The 22,168-nt window shown below is 40.6% G+C and overlaps 1 protein-coding gene across 4 annotated transcripts in view; it reads right to left on the bottom strand.

Annotated features, from left to right (window-relative positions):
- stxbp5l (syntaxin binding protein 5L) overlaps positions 1-22,168 on the bottom strand; it is a 114,311-nt gene that overhangs the window by 43,512 nt on the left and 48,631 nt on the right. For all 4 annotated transcript variants that reach the window (XM_053439366.1, XM_053439368.1, XM_053439369.1 and 1 more), the window contains exons 3-5: positions 16,854-16,935; positions 12,270-12,370; positions 5,267-5,401 (exon numbers count right to left, since the gene is read on the bottom strand). In XM_053439366.1, coding sequence (XP_053295341.1) covers positions 5,267-5,401; positions 12,270-12,370; positions 16,854-16,935 — 318 coding nt within the window. The remainder of the gene's footprint in view (positions 1-5,266; positions 5,402-12,269; positions 12,371-16,853; positions 16,936-22,168) is intronic.

Raw genomic sequence — 22,168 nt, 5'->3', positions numbered from 1 at the left:
CCATTATTTTAACTGCAGCTTCCAGGAGGCAGAACATGTTATGATACAATTGAGGGTTATAAGGGAATAACACACACACACACACACACACACACACACACACACACACACACACAAATGCACAGACACCTTGAGCTGAAGCGGAGCCAGTGGAGCCATGGCAACCAATCACAGGAGAGACAAAATAATCGATGTGACAGATTAGGGAGGAGGAAGACAAGGCAGGAAAAGCATGTCAGCTGCAGAGATGTCAAGTACGTGACATGTTTGAATTGCATAGTGAGTAATATTCAGGTGGCATCACATGCAGAGGCTTGATACAACATTGTGATGTCTCCTGTACATCTCCATCTGTTGTAGAGGTAGAATGAGATGTCAGAAGGTAATGCAATGTCTAAACATACAAACGTATTGTGTGGTTGTAGATCTATTTATTTACAAAAAGTTTTTGATACAAAATATTCGGTAGATGGACTGTATTTATATAGTATTTTTACAGTCTCATCGGCCAGTCCAACTGGTTTACAGAACAAGTTGCAGTCACCCACTCGCACACACAATGATACACCATTCACACACTGTCAGCACAGCCTTCAGGTATTTCGGGCTCAGTATCTTGTCCAAAGACAATTTGTAATACAGGCAGGAGGTGCTGGGGATTGAACCCCCGACATTCTGGTTAGTACATAATCCTCTCTGCCACCTCCATAGAGACAGCCATTAAACTGACTCAACGCTAATGTAAACAGTTTATTGCTAATCTCATAATTCCTCTATGATAGTCTTTTGTTTGGTTGGGCAGAAACGCGTAGAGTCAAATGTGCATCTACAGCATCTCCGTGCTCCTGATATTAGTTTTTGGTGATGTGAATCCATGAACAGACATTTCCGTTTCCTAAATCTGGTCATGTGTAATTGTAGAACTTTAACCATCTGCTGACCTGGAGTCAGTAAGTCTCGGCTCAGATAATGTTGAGGTATTCAGGAGAAGACATGCACCGCGGAGGAAAAGGAAGAAAGGAGAAATGATGAAATCAAAACACCCACGTTTTTGCTTATAGAACACAGCTCAGACACTCAGCTGCATCCTGAGCTAGCCTTTTCATTGGCTCTTTCTCAGCCCATAGTCTTACCCATAATCCTTTTCACCTAGTGTAAAAAGAGACAAAGACATTTCAAACAAGCAGCCAGCATTTTCCTATTTTTTGACTCGTTTTCATGTTTTTCCTTTGCTGCAAAAGTCAACCCTATAGCACCATGGAGCGTGGATGCTGTTCCCGTCCTTTATTTCCAGTGAAGATTAACTGTGCATTCAGCCCAGGAGACTATGTTTCTGAAGAGTCAGAGAGACGGAAATAATGAAATAAGACTGTGTAGGGAAAAATGATTTGCTTTTGCTATTATATAACAAATACTGTCACTTCTATGTATATAATCATGCTGTTTCTGCAGTTAAATGTGAAGAAAGAAACATTTACAATAAAGGTTCTTATTGGCTGTCCTGCATGGCACTCTATCATGCCGGGGGTTGGAGTTTTCTTGTCGCAGATGACTGGGAGTTTTGAGTGTCATTGGTGGACGTGACTGTTTAATGAACCCGTAAATTTTGTCTGTGTGTTAATGTTTACAAATGAACTCATTGGCATACTGACACTGAGTGAAAACTAAGAGCGAGCCGGCCAGTGCACAGAGATCGGGTCAGTGCTTGGAAGGAGACACCACCGAGAAGATCATCAATCTCTTCCTCTTACCTGCAGCCGCAAAGTTACCCTCTGCGTCCTCATGGGCAAACGTACCTTGGAAGCCTTAGACAAGCCTTAAATCATCAGATCCCAGAGAATGCCTTGCAGAGACATAATGTAATTTAAGGAATCCAACACTCCCATTTCTAAACCACCAATCAGAGGCAGGAGGAGAGTTTGACCAAGTTTCAATCACTGCTAGAGCACAGCTTAGTAGAAATGGAGGAGGTGTCTGGAAGTTGTATTAGTTTGAAATATCTTTCTCTCTCGCCTCTATTTTTGATTTTCTACCGACTGTAGCTTTACGAATAGCAGGGGGACAACGCACTATGTATTGAATTTATATTCCACTATAATTCACGTTGTTCACGTATCATAAATGCTGACAATACTTTTATTATGTCTGTTGTTTCATGTTTGCATGGACAGAGCACTTTAATCCCAAGTAATTCAGGTGTCAACTGCCAACCATATATTCTGCAATATTTCTTTGCTTTGGTAAAAATTAAGAAAGACATTTCATTCAGTTTTGTTTGTATGATGTTCACATGAACATATATTGTATCTAGTGTCCACCAAAGACTGAGGTGGAGTGGAAACAGAGTTCTCTATAGCATTAGAGTGTTGACATTAATGACTTAGAATGACCACACTGCTAAAATCTGTTTCAGAAACACTGCAAGCTTTTCTTTAACATCTCCTCAGCCTGAGGACCTGCCATTGAGACATGTTGACTGCAGTTTTCGTGACTGTGTCTCCATAGCGACTTCAGCTCAGTGACAGTGCCATCTCTGATCTGATCCTCCATTCTTGTAGCAGCTACTTCACAGGCTATTCACCCAACCTGCCACATCGGCACAGGCCCTGCAGCCTTAATATAGAGAGAGACTTACAGGTACTTGTCACATGCATGTTATATTCCACATTTACCAAGACAATAAACTATTATTAACCTTATACTTATGCTTTGGGGTTTCTTAACATAACTACAGAAAAACAAGGACAATGTGTGAATGTATGTGAACATTTGTCAGACCCTAACAATCCATTCATTTGCATATGTTTAAAGTTATCTATAGGGTTTCTAATGCCATGTGTTTCCATGTACGGCCTGTATCTGCATAGCTCATTTGCATTTTAACACTACTTATTCATTGAAAAGAGGTTGGAACAGGAGGACGCTGAGAGCTTCTTCTTGATTTGACAATCTCAGTGGAAGAAAGCGCCAAACATAGCAATGTTGACTATGGCTGACATGATGCCAGGCGTAAACATAATTCTGTTCATCAGAGGGATCTGTGAAGTGCAGCAGGATGCGCGCAACGCTGCTGTGTTTTCTTCCATATCCCCCTTGCCGCTAATTTTTTATATCTCATTGTAGAATTAATCTCCGGAAGATGAAATTGTGCATTAAATATGTTGCGAACCCATTTGAATTTCAATGAGAGCCACGGCCCTCCTGTTTGGGAACATTGGCCCCAGTTGAACTGTCGCTATAATTGATTCTTTTTCCAGAGAGCATACTTTGGTTTGTGTTCAATTAATGCATCTGTGAACGGCTGGCACACAAACAAACGCTGGGATGGCGCACACACACACACACACAGACACACACACACACAAACACACACACACAAGTGCACACACAGATGCACACACTCACTAAATGACTCTCACTCTGCTGTTGGTAAACAGTGCACAGAGTAGATAATTTCTCCTTTGCACACTAGACGTTCCACCTCAGAAATAACGGAGTCCCCACTCATCCCTATTCATTCATGTTTGGTAGAAAACGTCCCCAGCCAAACTGGAAACTCTGAAACTCCCCAGTCGCTGTGTGTGTTGATGAGAGAAGATTCTCTCTATACTAGTTCAACTTCTCGTGAACTCCACTTCAGAAAGGTACATGTACAGAGTGCTGACGGTTAGAAAATATAGAATACATTATACATTGTTCTCCAATCTCAAAAAGAACAAAATATAGATTGTTCATAATTAGGGTTGCAACATTCCGGGAATATTCAAAGTTGGAAACTGTCCATGGGAATATACGGGATTTAACGGGAATTAACAGGAATAAACTAGAAATGTTGTGGGTAATTTAAACTAACTGTATTTACCTTGTCATATACAGACATAAATATAAACATTTAGTTTTGTCATAGGCTAATGTGAGCCCTGAGGAAACTTTGGGCACTTGATATGCGTCTGCATCTTTGTGTCATTCTTAACAAGACACAAATGCAAATTTACTGGAAATTTTCCGCCCCTTTGCCAACTTCATCCACCTCTTTGTCTGAAATGTGATTTTATATACAATTGTTTTCTAGATGCATCTCTTCTACACAGTAACTTCACGCACTGTGTTGTGCTGCTGCTCTCTTCCAATTGTATTCCCATTTGCCAGTCTAAGTCTTTTAACAATTTCAGAGTACAAATTTAAGACTAAAGGAGAGCCTTAGCAGGACTGGTTATGTTTATGAAACAAAAATAATAATGATTTTACTTACATGTAATAATATCCTTAAATGTTAATGAAGCAGTGGTTTTTTTATGGCTGGAAGCAGGATTGAAAAACACATTTTTCAAATAACGAAGTACGAATGCCAACATATCACTGAAAATTCCTGTCACACATTTTTAGACTTCTTAAGAAACTTAGGAAATTCTGATCATAAGATGCAAAGTAAAATGGAGAGTCCTCCGTACAGCAAGAAATAAACAAACCAAAATGCTCTGCTCAAATCTCAAACACTTTTTTGGCCTCTGAGACTCAAGCAGTGATTGGCAGACAGACCTCCCACACAGAAACACCAGTGTTGTGACTGCTCTCCCCAGTTTGGGCTGTCACAAGGCAACAAGCTGGTTCGCTATGAAAGTGACTTGTGACTGACACTGCAGCAGGGGACTTGTCAGGCTAACACCACATGCACAGCGTGTAGGTGGGTGAAACCAAAAGAAACAAACAGGCCTTCAACAGAGCTGCGCCCCATTTATTCACTTGACGGTGCCATTCATTTTCAATCTGCAGCATTATTACAGCGAAACAAACAATCCACATATTCACCTAATGCTAAACCAATGAAATCCCTCTGGTGATTGCGTCTCTCCATATTATCACATGGTGTTAGGCCCCAAAGAACTGACAATCTTCAGTGTCTGCAATTACACATTGTGTAAACCATTTACATCTGAGGTTTAAACCAGGAAATAATGATATATGACATTTCAAGTGGCTGAAAACTACATGATACCAACAAAGGTGCCACTTGTTGAGTTTTTATGATTCTTGAGACAAGTAAACTTTCTGTTTGTCACCACAGATGAATCATAGTTTAGAGAAAAGGCATCAGCAGCAGACCAATTTAACTGCCACTCAATATTTCACTGTCCATGTACTGTATGAACCAGTGCCGTCCGCAGCACCACCACCAGAACCATTACATTAGAAAGCATATTTGTCATCACCATAGCTGCTACCACTGGTTCGCTGATCTCCAGCACTTTGAGCGTTAGCTACTCACAGTTCTATGGCCTTGTTCCACATGATGACGTATCCGGACAAAACGAAGGACTCGATGTTGACCATGTGTGTGTTGCCGCGCTCCGTCCCCACGTACAGCCATTTGCTCTGAAAGGGAAGGTGGCAAAACGTGACCCTGGAGAACAAGAAACAAAGGAGAAGAGAGACCGGGTGTTAGAACATCGATATAAAGTCATTAATTCAGTTTGACTGATGGGAGTGATAACACAGTTTATTCTCACTCTTTTGTACATATGCACATTAGGGTAAACCCGACATTTTGCGATTATAATGAGGATAATTCATTAGTTATTATTATATGTGTCTTTACAACAATCAATCAGTGGAATAAAATGGAAAACTGGTTTTATCTAAGGGTGTATATTTCCTGTTAAGAAAAAAAAGATTTAAAACCTAATGTCAATTCTAATCACAATTGGATGAAGTTAGCCACGCTGCTATTTCAATCAGCAAAGAAGAATAACAGTAAACGGGATTTTTTTATGAGAGGACGGATTATACGCATCATGACAAGGCACAGGGGAGAAGGCTGCTGAAGTAACACTGGGTAAGACAGAAAGTTTCTCAGTAATTCTCGGGTGAACACAGTTCCAGGTCTCAGCTTTCAGATAATGGGTCATGGTCAGATTTAGGATAACATTTCTGGGGCTTTTTAGGTCCGGGCACAGATGTATTGGACCTGTGAAGAAGGAGGCTTCATGGCTTAAGTCAAAAATAGGCCTACAGTGATACAACACAACAGAACCAGTTACCTGTTTTACTGTGGTTAATCAATGTTTTAGCCATAATGTATCCTACAATAGGATCGAGGAAAATTAAATAGAGCAATTATTCCTTCTAGAGTAAAACAATGATGAAACATGGAGTCATTTGCTCTTCTTTCTTTTTAATATTTACACAGACTTTCTTCTGGTGACTCAACAGAATCCAAGTGATGAAACAATCATTGGCTCAGAGACAGATATTTAATGACACTGTTATTGTAGAACACACACTGCTCAGCGGGGATGTAACCGTTCTCCAACCTTCAGCATCGTCTCTTCAGTGCACTTGACAGACTGTAACTACGTCCCATCAGCTTAATTGTAATAATTGTCTTTCTCAACAGAAGTCATGGCCTGACTCATTCATGGATATCCAGGGAAAGTGGCCTGACTCATTCTGTCACGGTTTAATTTAGCACTCAGCAGGAAGGTGGAAAATCGCTTTCCTTCCACAATGCAGAAGCTGGTGTATAGGACTGATCGCCTGCATTTGCTCCTCCTGCGCTTTATGTTGCCACTCCTGCTCCTCTCTTGTCAGAGAACTCTTGCACTCAGCCTGTAAGCTCACCCTAAGCCGGTATAAATAGTTATTTTAAGAGCCCTTCAAAACAACTGCCAGAAGTGGAAGAAGCCTGAACTTTTTCTGTGTGCGGTTACATTTCCCTGTAACCTGCAGACGTACTGTATGCACCACAGGCTGAACTGGTACGCTGTTCCACACATAATCACTACCCCTCCGTACTCAAAGCTTTAAATAGCATCGAATCTTAATTATTGAATGCAGTATTTCTCCCCGCACAGTCCTCATTTTGCATATGTATGAATTCTCAATTGTACCTCATGTGAGCATCACTCTAGGCAATAAGGATATAGCCTAAATGTAGAAGCTTACTATAACCATACCTGAGTGATTGCATGTCTGCTCAAGCTTTTTGCACTGAAAAATACACAGACCATGTTTAAAACATATGAATTTAACAGCCTCAAACAATTTATTAAATAATTTTCTATGACTTCTCTGAGATCTTTTGGGATCGGATGTTTTTTCCCAAAGCCCCAAAGCCCCAAAGCCAACGACCCAGTAAGTGGCAGGATTAGAAGATGGAAGACAAACGAGACAGCAGACAATTCAATAAGGATTCCGGTGGCTCAGGGAGATGACAACATTCAAACTGGTGCTGGTGGCGGGGATGTGCTTCATGAGGAAGAAAGTCTTTTGCAACATGCATTTATATTCGAGAAGCTTTATGATCAATGTTTGAGGATTATTATGTGTTTAACACAAAATATCTTCAAACTACCTTCGGCGATCTGGATAAATATATCTATTCAGTGAGCAACAATAAAATGTATCGATGCAAAAGTGAGTGGGGATCAACCGATTGTGTGGAATTATTTTGGATTTAGGAAAGACGAGATAAGACACTCCTCCACAAGCCATTTTGTATAAAATTTCCAAAGACAAGGGATCTTACAATAGATTTAAATACAGATTAAGTCAAGACTGAACAAAACTAAAAAATAAATCATATTGATGTGGCCTTTTGTGATTTGATATAGATGTAACCAATTTTGGAAAATGGGCATTATAATATTGTTTCACATTGATCAAATATTGATCGTGTGATATCAGAAAAATAGTGTATCGTTGCCCGAAGAATAACGTATCCTGTTGAAACTGCCTATTTATACCCTTACAAACTTTCCAACACGTAGTATCCCTACAAGTCCTGATTTTTCTTCCTGTGAAAATATCAAAGAAAAGTCAAGGCTTTAAAGAACAAAACCTCTCTTTAATGAAGAAGCAATGAGAAAATGAAAAAGGCATGGGGGGAGTGAGTAGAGGCGAACACAGAGCTGTAGTAAAATATAAGGTCTGGACTCCAGACAGTCGGACCAGGCTTATAATAATCAATCAAAGAGGACAGGAAGAGACGTGGGTTTAGCCTCCAGCTGACCAGCCATCTCCAAACCAGCTGAGGAGCAAATATCCTTTATTAGCTAAACAGATGTAGGGATTAATTGAATTGCTGATATGGTCGAGGGAGCGGGCGACCTGGCCATCTGCTCTGCACGAGACACGACACCACTGTTTAAGGAATTCTGCAACGGCTACCTAACAATATCCGAGCCGTCATGTTGGATAGAATCAAAACCACAGATGCTTACATTAGCTCAACTGTCTCCTTTCATTGTCCTCAAAGCTGCAGGGAGTGTGTGATGCTTCATGTGTTGTGATGTGCTTTTTTGTTTGCTGTGAAAGTCTTCAGATTCCTTTCGACGTGACAAGCGAGGAGGGCCGGCGGCCTCGCGATGCTGACTGACAGTCATCCCAAAACAATTCTCCTGTTCAATTTCCTGTGATTCACACATTATTCAGGGCTTGTGTGGAGGTGGTAGGGTGCTAATTGTGTGAGGTCCAACCTGGAGAGACAGAGCTAAATGGAAAATCACTGGCCAGCCTCTGATGGATGACTCATGATGCCCTCCTTCTTCATTATCTTCAAGCATGATTCACTGCTCTGCAACCGGGAGTGAACGGCGCTAACTTCTACCTCACTGCACCACGAGACAGGTAGAAGGAACCGGAAGAACGGTTGAATCAAAACAATATCCCTAAGGTTCATGTGATTGCGTGGCCATGCTACAGAGTGAGAATCACAGTGATGGGTACAGCTGCAGGGTCTGTGAATAAATCTCAGATGGACAGGTTTAAACAGGCTATGGTGTGATGATTTCTCTAAACATTAACGTGTTACTTTTCTGCTAACTTCTGTCTAAAGTGTCCCTCCCTGAAAATTATTAAATTTTAATAGAGGCAAAGCTGAGACACGCCAAGAGTTCTGGAGCAGAAAAAGAAAGACATAAGGTATATGAAGGCATCCTGCTTCCAGAGTTTCCTGGCAGCCAAGACCACAATGTCCTCATCAAAATTACACAGGCATTTGTATTCATATTTGTGACATTAAAAAAAGCATTAATGAAAAAACACAATTAAAAGTGCAGCGCAGAAGTGATTGCACTGTCTGCAATACAAACACTAAAGTGAGCAGCTGCTTTTAGATATGAAGAATTCTTCAATATTTGGAATGAATTTGATAGAATTCCTTGAAATGTCAGTAGTTGTTGTCACTGCATTACAGAGACAGTGTGTTCCTTCCCTGACCTGCAGACAGTACGTGGATTTAACAAGCCCCTGGTGGAGTTTTATGATGCTGTTCCCTTTTTTTACTGAAGGACAGAGATTTCTCCGTCTCCTGGAGGAAGTTCATTGCCGTCTCGGGATGGAAAGTTGAGAGAAAACATGACCAGTGACTCAGATGAGGTCCTTGACTTAAGTTGAGTTCCGCTGTGATGAGTACTCATCAGAATTAACACTGGCATCGACCCTGATGTTCTGTGATTTTATAAATGTACCATAATAAATATTTTTGTAAAAGAAAATACATGTGCTTTGCAATTCATGTGCACAGTTTATATTTTAACTTCAATCAAAATTCTCAGTTATTCATTTAAGGCTCTTGACCATGAGAAAGGTGCACTCAAAGAAATTTGAGTAGGATGAAAATGCAAAAAGAAAAAACACATCAATCACATCTGTTCAATGAATTTAGTCAAAGCAGCATTTATTATAGGAGGAATTTAGAGTGTGAAATACTTGAACAGGAAGTTGATGGAATGATTAGTGTTTGAACTTTCCCTAGTTTTGCTCTGAATGCATCTTATATAACTTTGCTTTCATTGTGTATGAAGGTTGCCTCCTTTAATTTCCATCAACATGTTTCTGAACTTTCTTAGCCTCAATGGCAAAGAGAATGATGGTGCAGCTATTCTTTTAAAAGAAGCTTAATTTGACATCAAAATTATTATTTTACTTTGTTGTTATTTAATTGTCATTAAATTTGATTTAAATGAATAGAGTTTATTTTGACTGCAGTTATAACTAAAGGAACTTACTTTTATTGTCCTGTTGATATGATTATTGACAATGAAAGTGTGCTCTGGATAGTTACACAACTACAGTGGACGCCCCTTGGATTAAACCAAATGTGTTGTTTTAAACAACTGGGCTTCTTCTGTGTATGGCCACGCCGACGCAAGGGGAAACGTTTCAAAAACCGAATGTCAACATTAGACGCCTTTGTTTGCTATAACAGTTAAATGGTGAAGATCAGAGCCCGAGCTGTCACTGCCCGGGAAAAAGCAAAGAGCCCAAACCTTGCTTATGACAACATCTCAGAGGCTGCTACTCAGGGGAGAAGAGGAGATGGCCTCAAGCAGCGAGTGAGACATGTGATAGACTGAAGGAGGCAGCTGGCGGAGGGTGTGTCATGTCCTCCTCATCCAGCCGGTGAGGAGGTGTGACACAAGGATCAAGAGAGAGAGCGAGTGAGAGAGAGAGAGAGAGAGAGATAGAGAGAGAGAGAGAGAGAGAGAGAGAGAGAGAGAGAGAGAGAGAGAGAGAGAGAGAGAGATCAAGGACGTCATATCTGGACAATAGAGGGCGCTGGGAGTTGATGAAAGTTTTCCAAGTTGGAGAAAATGTAATGATCATTGACACTTTTAGAGCATTAGAAAAAATATTACTAACAGAGAGGGAGAGACGGAAATTGCCAATTTCCCAAGCACACTCAGGGTCTTTTCACCTTCAGTCAAACTCACTGGGTCAAGAATTCTGCAGTGATCAGGTTCATCCCAGTTTATTGAGCAATTGTGGAACTCTATGGTGCGGATGTGGCTGTCAGGTAAAAGCACCAGAGCAAAAACAGCCTGTCCTTCAACCTTCAAGCCCCTCAATTGGTGTCAGATATAGAAACAGACACAAAACAGAGGTTCTCTGTCATTTGAGATGTTCAAATTAAGCACATCTACCATCACACCCAGTCTGACTGGGCTTCCATAACCAACATCAAATATTCCACCAGCTCTCTCTAATGATGCCAGGTTACAGCAACCATGTGGAAGGTGAGTGATGTGGCAACATCTCGAAGGCGAAGGATTCGGTTTTCTAATAACCACTCAGAAATAATCTATCACTGCCGGTGGTGGTGTGGATGGAGGAGATGTCTCACAAGTTCAATTGAGTCAGAAGATGAGGTTTCTCAGGTTTATCAAAGAGGGTAAAAAAGGTTCAGTGTCAAAGGGAGGAGAGGGAGGAGAGGGAGGAGAGGGAGGAGGGGGAAGGGAGGGAGGAGGCCTCGTCTTCTCGACACAGACAGAGCTGATTAAATGTGTTTCTGGCCACTGCCGATGATGCTGCTGAGAGATGGTCCAGTTAAATAAAGCTCGGCTCAGATAAATGTAATTTGAAATCAGGTTGCATGGCGGACATGAGGAGAATCTCCACACATATCATTCATTATAATCTTAAACAGGACCACACTACAAGATTAGAAAATGATGGCTAATCACACACCACAGGATGATATTATTATATTATTGGCTCAGAGGAAACAACACACCACCTCATCCCTCTCATGTGTCCTCATAGGGAAGGTGGATATTAGCGAAGAGCAACAACTTGCTCTTATATTTGAAAAAGGAGAAGGCAGAATGAGTGTGGATGAGAAAATGATCGAAGGCACGTGGTCAGCATGAGATATTTATCTTTCCTTCAGGTGACACTTCAACCGTCAGTTATAATATCTGTTAACTGTAACGCAGTTGCTGACGTTCTCCTCAGAATGTTCGTCAGCCGCTCGCGTCACTCTGTCTCTTTCGTTGGCTGCTGTGATTCAGCTCGGAAACGACGCACTGTAAATCCTAAATATGAGTTTGATGAGTATCGCGGAGGCTCCCGATTATTCTGCCGGCAGCTGGGGAGGTTCAAGAGAGGCTCTGGAACCCCTCACACTACCAGATAATCTGGACCGAACATCAGTACCAACCAAGATAAGAGTCCTGGGGGTACAGATCAGGTTTACATTGGCCTGAAATGTCTGTAATGTGAGCCCAGTTCAGGGCTTTCTAAGCCCTTTTTACAGCTGCCATTGTGTCAAGATGCTGAAGATGAGTGGAAGCAGAATACAGTGTCATGTGCAGCTCAGCCCTGACTGCCTGACCCTGTGGAAATTGTTGTGCATGATGTTGGGCTCTAGAATCACGTAAAAAATGGAGATTATATTCTTCTCGGGCAATCGCATCCAGTTTTCACCGTCAGAGGTGTGTGGTGTGTGTCTGTACACTGTACGTGTGCGTCCTACCTAGCGGAATGCTTACCTCTCTCGGTTGAACTTGAGTGAATGCAGGATAGCCGGCCGCCTCTGACGCAGATTCCACAAGTGTAGCGTGTCATCTGCACAGGCTGTGACCAACGCTCCCTGGAGGAGAAAAAACAGGAAGTATCAGTAGTGAATCATTGCAGGGACACGGATATCACCTTGCCTTTTGGAATAAAGTCCTGTGGTCCTGGTTGATGAGATTGTGGAAGATTACACAAAATGCCGAAAACATATGAGATTTAAGGTGAAGGGCACCAAGGACAAGCACATGCAAATAACATGAGGTATACACAGTCTCATAAACACATAAAAGCAGAACAGAATAAGTAAAAAATATCTCAATAATATTGTATATAATTCTGTATTACTGCAAAGCGTCTTACCCTGAATTAAACCTGAGAGGAAGTTTTCAAATGTCATCAGCTGGTTGCAACCCTGCTTCTGAGGGCAGCTAATTGTAATTACAGTGAAATTCCCAATGCGGGTTCGCTACCAGAGCGTCAATGTTAAGACTGGAGCCCAGGGAGAATTAGCTTTAGATTACAAACTTAATCATGGGATTAAAGACTTTACAACATAAGAGTATTTCACAGAATGTTTTCCCTCCGTTAAAAAAACATAACATTTGCTTAAGGGGTGATTATCAGGATGATTATAAAACTTTAGACGGGGAAATGTAGCGTAGGGAGGACGTTTTGTGGACCATTATTATCCGTGGAGAAATGTTCCATTATTCCCTGTAATTACCATCAGACACCAAAGTCTTGTATTTGCACTCTGTGGTAAAAAGTCTTCATCTGACTGAATCTCTTTACAAAAACCTGTCTAACCCCCATTATGAATGAGTGACCTTAACTTTCCCTTGATTCATCTGATTGTCACACTTAACAAAAGCTTATTTTCATAGTGAGCTTGTAAGATCATAATTTATATTGGTAGAATGATTGATGAAGATATGATATTTGTCTCCACTGAGTACAAGTACGAGGTAAAAATATTTATAAGACTTGTGTGTTTGTGTGAAAGCCTCTTCAAGCAACCAGTAATCATCAGCTAGTGTTCATCACCATGCAGCAGAACCAAACCTCAGAATTATTACATTCTACATTATAAAATGTATTTTAAATATTACACTTCTCTTAAGATTATATAGAGGATATTCAATTCAATACATTTATACCTCATTCTGCTCCATCTGCTGGTCTCAGACCAGCAGATGGAGCAAACTATTTTAAAAGGGAAGTGTAATGGAAGCATTGGGTTGCCAGGTGTGATTGGGTGGCAAGTGGTTTTCATTGGTCATGGGTCAGGTCGGAGGTCCCATCAGTTGAATTTTGCTAAGGGCCCCAGTGAGTTGAGGATCACCTCTGGGTAACTGCTCCACCACCTCTCCCCCCTGGACCCTGGTAAGTCTGTATCTGACCTTATATGTTTTGCACCAGGTCCACAGCTCCATTATGGTGAACTTGTGTTGACGGCTTGATGGCAGCCAGGTGCAGCTATAGTACACAGGTAAAATGGCAGAGGCCAGGGCCAAAGGAAAATAACTCTATATAAACCATTTGGAAGAATAGGTACCATGTATTTATGTTGGTGAATCAACATTTCATGTTTGGCTGAACCATCTTCAATAGCTCTCATTAAACACTCATCGCATCAGAAAATCTATAATTGATTAATTAACCAATTGATCATTACGTGTTCTGATGTAAAGTTAATTCTTAAGAAGGGTCCCTGAGCTGAGGGAAGAAATTGATTAAACCTCTTCAAACCTGAAAGAAAAGCTATGAAAATCCGATTTTAACACAGAATAAGAGGCTTAATAAATTATAAGGAATGAAATGTGTGTTTCTCGTTAAAACAAATTATTAATGGTGCCGATGTAATAACATTTGCACATTTTCTTTGTTTCAAGAATTGTTGAGGGAAATTGGCTTTGTTAATAATATGCAATAAAAGAGTTTACCCTGCAATTTTAAACCATTAATCAATGTACCTCTTCAGAGGACTAGGAAGTCTGAATGCTCCACAGATGAATCACCGACACTGGTCTCTGTTATGCACCTCATTAACGCAGCAGATGGCAAAGAGTTCCTGAATCATAATTTCTGTTCCCCATCATCAATTTTAAAGCAGCAACATTATGCAGTGTTTTGATGTTGGTTTGACGGTGTAGTGTGTGGACTGTATAGACCGATGAAAACAAATGGTTTTTGGTATAAATAGAAACAATAACCTGTCGCGTTTATTTGCAAACAGATGCTGAAATGAGGTCTGATCACGTCCCCCCACACACATGTGCAAATATCAGTTGTTGGACTGACAGTGGCACATTGGAAAATGCTTGCCCACCACCCTACCGTAGAAGAGACACACTCTTGATGCATGAAACAGTTACATACCAGGAATGGGTTAAATCTAAGTGAATGTCAAGAGGCTGGTTTGAAAAACATAAGTCGAACATTAGCAGGGAGGCTGACGGCCCACACAGTGAATTCAAGAGGACACTGACACGCAGCACAGCTATTAGTCGACAGGTCAAACAATGAGAAGACCTATAGTAATCACTGTGAGGGCCTGTTGATATACAGGACACAAACACAAAAGCATTTATTATGCTGAATCCCACTCATTTCACAATGAAGGGCAAAAATGAATGAGTAAATATGCAGAAACTAGAATGGCACTCAGCTGAGGAGGAGATCAACACAAGGTGAAGGGTAAAAAAAAGGACTCCATACAGGTTTAGCAGCTCACAGCTGTTGCTACACATTATATACGTTGTTGTTTTTAATTTGTTGTGAATATTCTCTGGAAAATGGGTGAAAGTAGTTTTTGTGTAGTCCTACTAACAGACAAACAGTATTGAAAACATAACCTTCTTGGCAGAGGTATTAAAACACATGCACACAGAGAACAGTGTCTTCACACATGTACTTGAGCCTCCACACACATACTCAAAGTAAGTACCTGACACAGAGAATCACACACACACACACACACACACACACACACACACACACACACCTCTTCAGGCCCATACACATCCATTTGCCTCAGACAGACACATCACAAGTAGGCCAATGAGCGATGGAGAAGTGGGCTGAAAGAGCCAGTGGGCATAAAAGAAAAAAACTGAGTGGTGCTACGCAAAAAACATCGAGAGGCAGGAGGAGCAAATGGATTAAAGAAGAATAAAGGATAAAGAGAAACACAGAGTGGAGTGAACCGCGTGACTAAGCTCCTGCTCTTTAACACCACGACCTGTATCTCTTCCGCTAGCACACCTACAGAATTCTGTTAGTAAACAAAACATGGAATCGAACCACGGCACACATGAGTAAGCTTCTGTTAAAGGCCTAAAAGATCCACTGCCATGTGTCAGCCCCCAAAGCCAAATCAGACAGCGAGGAAAAACTGTTTTAAAGACATGGAGGAAACATATCTTTGAGTGAGTAATGATCATAATGATAATTTAAATGGTTCATTACAGAGTGCTTTGTCTCCTGCTGTCATCAGCTCCTCCACATTAAACAACAGAGAGTTTCAGAAAGACGACTGGGGGGACAAATTTTGTAAACCCAAATATGTCAATATGTACTTTCAAACACAGTCGAAACCACTGAATTGGAAACCAAATCTGCAGTCGAGAACCAAAAACAACGGTGGGAAAGTAAATAAATCATTTATGGGGCCCACGGTGCACCAGGGTTACACCGTCAGGATCTTCATTTCTCTCGTATTCGCACACATCAAGTTATCTCCAACGGGCAAACTGCTCCTCTCCGTGATACAACTGGAGTGGTTGGATCATTTCATCCTCAGCGGCCTTGATTTCTGGGTTATGTAACGTGACAAACCGAACATGGACCAAATTAAGCTTCAGTCACATTTTCTGATTTAATATTTAACATGGTGAAGATGTTGCTGTTTAACTCAGCAGGAAAAAAAATAATTACACTTGCACGCCTCAAACAGAGAACAGGGATTATTGTGACCATGGCTATAGTTTTAGAATATATATAAAAATATAGAACCCACTGAAACTCGTCTTGTTTGCTAGAGAGACTGGACTTTGACAGTTTGCAAGCAGCAAGGTCTGTAGGCTCAGGAGACAGGAGAGCAGGGGTAAGGTGCCAGGCAACAGTGGGAAGGAGCGGGTACAAGATGAGGCTGTGCTCTGACGCTCACATAATGCTCAGTAAACATTGCTGGTGAATTTGACTCAAGCTTCTTTTTTTTTTTCGCACAATAACAAGTGAGTAAACCACAATATAAAACGATGCATATACACTATGTTGTATTCGGTAAGTTAGGTAAAAAGGTGTTTAACCCTCAAAACAGCCCTGATTGTGACAAAGCCAAATCTGCGATTATTTATTATCAACAAATCCCATGAAGTAAAAAGTAACGATAAATGCACAATTAATTAATTTTACTCATGAGCAATGCCTGAGTAGCTTCAGACATAATTCCTCTCTCATATTCACACAAATAATTCAACTCCCCCCATTTAAAAAAAGGTAATTGCCTTCATCGTTATAACAATCAAGAAAACACAAAAAGGATGAAATGCTCTTACCTCATTGATGAGGAACACCAGTTGAAGAACAGCTGCTCCGGTCTCGTGCTGACAGTAGCAGTCCACCCCAGGTCGTCCCAGTCTGATGACATCACAGAGTCAAGGAAATGTGTACAGAGGTGCACTATGGGTACATCACACAGCATGGTCAAAAACAGAGCCTATTTTAATGGGGCAGTGATGGTGGTGTATCGTAAGACAACATCAAGGCAACACTTGGAGAGCATTACTGGTTCTACATTACTCTGTGATGGATATGACCTGTTACTAAGTCCATTGCATTTTTTGCACAGTATTTCTATCAGTCTTAATATTGGAGACATCTCTCAGTGTGATGCAACAACGAACAGCAACACAACCACCAGTGATCACTATTTGAATCACTACATCTCATCAGTGTGAGCAAGACTGAACATTCCGACCTTCAGGTGAGGTTCACTGCACAGCTGTATCATCACTACCTTCACATTATCTAGTTGCATCTAATAAACCGGGCATAGTGTGTATAAACAAGACACATAATGTAAGCAGCCATGCAAAACGTGTTGTCACCGATTGTGCTAATACCAGGCCCAGTCCTGTTTCAAAAGAAATAATCTGACATTTGGCATTATTAAAAAAAAACAGCTGATCAGATGTACTGTGAATAAAGAGTTTCTTATTTGGTTTGGCAGAAATATAAACCAAAAGAAAACTCCAGAGCAGATTCCTGAGCTAAGAAATGTGAGCAGTGCTTATCACATATGTTGCAAAGAGCAGAGGAGTTTAATTACTTGTGTTAGAGGGCGAATAAATAAGTCAAGTTCACACCACTACGTGACACATTCAGAATGTGAGAATATCTGTACATGATTCTCACCGGATATGCATATAGGTTTCCTATCTAATAAACATATGGGCAAAATGGCCTGGAATCCCTGGGAAGGAATTTGAAATGAAAAACATTTAACACTGAGCAGCTATGTGTGATTGTTGGTAACATGGACCAACATGATTTGAGTCTGTCGAGCGCCCACACAGTGAACACCCATGCTGACAGACACAGTATTTACTGAACATGTACAGGAATAATCCTGTGATCAGCAAATAAATCTACATGCGGTTCGTTGAGGAGACAAGTTACCAGAGGAAGCTAAATCCCCAAGCACATCCACCAGAGCAGGTGGGAATCAGCGGGAGGGGGAAATGACACAACGTGAAAACAGAGCCGGTTGGATCCGGTACAGGAGCGGTTATTTAAACACTATCGCAGAATTCACTAGAGCGGCCGTCACCGCGTGAGGTTCGGCACCTTGTTGCAGAGTGGCAACCTGTTAGCTCGTTAATTTTCTTCTGTTAATTAGCTTTCAATTAATCTTTTTGCATGGAAAGCTAACACATTGATACAAATCTGTCATCAGTATGTGGTGTCAATATCATTAACTAAAACCAGGTCATATAAAGTGTATGATTATATTCATAACGGTCTGTGTGTCAGTTTTTTTTTTATTCAATTACATTTATGTCATAACTTGGTTTGTAATTATTATAAAATAATACCAACAATATTATTTGCCGCAAACAATCAGGAGGATATGATTTTATAATAATCCATCCATACCTCATCATTTCAAGAATCGGACAGTAGCTATATCGGGATTTCATGGAGTCTGAAAATGTAATAAAGCTCCAAACCAAAGCTCATGATGTGTCTGGTTTGCCCTTCTCCCTCCAGAGATTTCTGTCCACCTCACTTAACATCAGTACCTTTCAACACCTTCCAGAATGCTGAGGGCAAGGTGTAACGTGTACGAAGAGCAATGAAGTAAATGTTGCGTTGTCAGTGAGAGACAAATAGAAAAACCTGCAAGTGAGTAAAAAAGGTTGAGTTATAATGAAAAATACGAGAAATAATCGATTGCAGGAGGCTTCAGTGCAACAGTTTACCTGCTGTAGGATTCTAGTGTGGGCACAAATTCATGCAGTAATCATTAATTAGAATAAATCTATCACTAAAGGATGAACACACAGAGTTTGGATTTCCAACATGCAACTCTGGTAGAGTTCAGTGATGTTTCATGTATGGCCAATAAGTCAGGTAGGACTCTATGAGAAACCCGGCTGATTGATAGTATGCAGAGCAAGCACATCTCAATTCAGTTTCACAATGTACTCTGAAAACCAACAGGGCAGAAAGGTCTCGTCTTGCTAGAATGAATCATCACATCTACAGCAGCAGCAGCCACAGACTCTGATACGGTGAATTGTCGAAGCAAGCTGCAGATCTCAGGTGCACCGAGGAGGAAAGACTCAAACAGTTCATGATTCAAAATGCTGCTTGTGGCCGTCGGTGAAAGATACATTTTCTTTCAAAGTATTCTCCTAATTTTTAACAAATACACAAATAAACAAGTAGGCAAATGGATTTCTTATGGCTGCATTTCTCAATTGTAATTCCAGGTTTGTAATGGCAAAAAACAGGGGGGGAAAGCACCAGGTGGAGAATATATCTGGAGTTAATACATAGTTATATTAGATTTTTACAAGGCCAATTTAGGACTTATTCTATAAAAGAAACAGGCTTAATTTAGTTCTGGTGCAAATTTGATCAACATGAAGGCTTTCATACGCAATCAAAATTGGTTTGTGTGTGTGTCTCTGTTTGTGCCTGTGGCTGTATGCTGCCTTTACCATATATATATATATATAAAGTAAAAGGGCTGCACAGCTGCGGCTCAGGGGTTAGGATACCTAAAATACTTCTCTATATTCTTATCATGTGCTAGTGCAAACATGCACACACATTTTGTCACATTACAGTCAACACCTACATGCAGCTGTCTTTGTCACATTTCAGCCGGTTGAGGTTTTCTTAAGATTGCCTCGAGCTGATGTTTAGTGGTGTTTTCATTTCTTTGATTCTACCAAATCCAGCCCGTCACGACACCAAACAGAATCCCATTCTGCCCTGGGGAAGTGGTGCTGCTCATAGAGATTATTATAACTTCTTGTATTCTAATTTCCATGGTGGTTAAACATCTGTCATTCTGACACTTGCTATGTTATAGTAAAAACTTAAAAAGTTCCTTTCTTATCTTTCAACTTCCTCTGATGAAATCCCAAGAGAATGCAGGCAGAGACCAAAAGTCCAGATGAATGTTTCGAGAACACTTTTTGAGCATCACTGGAAAAAGAAAGCGGTCAAAGAGGAATCCCCCAAATTATTTCTAGCCCCTTCTCTCTGTCAACTCTTTTCCATTCCCACTCAGAATTACAAACAGGGGAAACACTGCCCATCTAGTCAGTCTGTATGTCTCTCTCCTGTGAATACCCACACAGCTGGTGTCTGAAATAAATACAAGTCCGACGTGGCTGCTTGTGAGTGTTCACAGTGTGAGTGAGGCTTGCTGCAGTGGGATAGACTGTAACTAAACAATTATATAGGTTTCACAGGGGCTTTATGTTGTGTAAGTGTACAGAAGTGTAATGTTCTGCATACGCTAATGCAGTGTTCACTTTCACAATCAATGATTTGAAAGAAGATATATAAACAGATGGGAATTCCCCATGTATTATGGTCTGAGCTGTAATATTTGTAGTAGCTGATGATCACAAAGAGAAACTGGTGAGTGTGTGTTTCTAGATCTGAGGTTATTTTCTGTTTCATATCTTACACAGCTGGAAGTCAAGTTTACATTAACATTTAACCAACAAACAGCTCTTGTTGCTTGATAGAGTTGGCTCCAGGCTCCAAACATATCACTGTTTTTGTTTCTGGTTTTATTTATTAACCACCGAGTGTCTCAAACCATCCTGGACCTTACATGGAGTAAACCATTTGGGACATCTCTGCATCATGACAGGTACAGATATCTCTAAAGGTTAACACTCTCTAATCCAAGGCGGGCCCCATTACCAGAGATCAATTCATTAATTTCCAAATACAGGCACCTATGCCAAAAATAAGGGTTGAGGTTAGACTTCAAGTGCTGCTTTGACAAATGCTCATTCGTAGATCACTCTAGGTTCAAATTCATCCAACATAATACCTGTAAGAGGCTGTAGTTTGTCTACTTGCCACTTTAAGATAACTTCTGTGTAGCAGCTTTGCTAAATGGGCTAAAATAAAAACAATTTTCAATAAATTATTTTTGGACTGTGGAAAAACAATCAAATTAGTGTCAAACATGAAGCTGAAGCAGAAAACAATAGGCTCCAATCACAAGGCTGTGTTTATCTCAGCAGGGAGGGCAACACATGCAGTAAGTCCACTGCTGGAAACAATGGCCACAGATCTTGTTTGTTTTGCAGTAAGAAGAAGCAAAGACAACAGAGGAAGGAGCTGGGAGGCCAAGATTTTAATTGCATCACCGCGCGTTTGACGAAAATTGCACAGGGCCTTAATTACCTGTGTAAATATTCAAGCCAAAATGAATACGATAAGAAAAGACCAATCAGCTACTGTCAGTGGTAAATCAACATTAACACTGACGGAGGTACATCGATGTTTTTAGAACATACACTATGACTAAACACAGGAAAGTCCTCTACTTCCATTCAGTATACAAAGGGACGCACATACAAAGCAGGGACTGCAACTTGTGTTGCTGTTAATTCAACTGAAATCGTTCTTTGTCCTCTGCTATAATGCCTCATTGGTCTCCTGCATCCTTTCACAGTCTCATACTAGATGTGAATATGCCTTGTTACTCACAATCACGAGAAGGAACAATGCATCATGAGCTCCTTTTCTTTACATTTCATTAACTCTCAGAAAAAGCTTGTTTTTTTCCAGGTGTGAGCATCCCTGCTCTCTGTGCAATAAACCGCCAGCTGATTCTTTAGAGAGGAATAAATTGAGATTTGGACACGCACTAGGTGTTTTGCGTCATTACTGACAAATGTATTGTTACAAGTCTAATTTTCACATTTATCAAATGTGACACATTGCAAGGTGAGAATGGTAACACAAAATAGTCATACAGGAAACGGAAACTATATAGCCCATACATCTCACACACATAGTAAATATAGTGCGTCATATAGTAAATGGGCAGTGACTTCCAACACAGCCAATCGGATGTAAGCTAACGTGGACAAAAAAAGTGAGGCCTGCTCTACTGAAGTTAGAGAAGTTAACATTCCATCAAACCAGGCCAAACTTGCGATACAAAACACAATGGTGGATTCCTCTTCCAAAAGCCTTTGGCTCTCATGAGATTTAAAGGTTCAGTGTGTAGAATTTAGTGACATCTAGTGGTGGAGTTGCATGTTGCAGCTGTTTGAAGTTAATAATAATTTTGAGGATAAATCGGCCTCACTGTTAATGGCTGCAT

This window comes from Pleuronectes platessa, chromosome 14 (genome assembly GCF_947347685.1).
Source record: "Pleuronectes platessa chromosome 14, fPlePla1.1, whole genome shotgun sequence".
Classification (NCBI taxonomy): domain Eukaryota; kingdom Metazoa; phylum Chordata; class Actinopteri; order Pleuronectiformes; family Pleuronectidae; genus Pleuronectes; species Pleuronectes platessa.
Note: the sequence above shows the minus strand (reverse complement) of the source record. Positions and strands in the feature narration are given on the sequence as shown.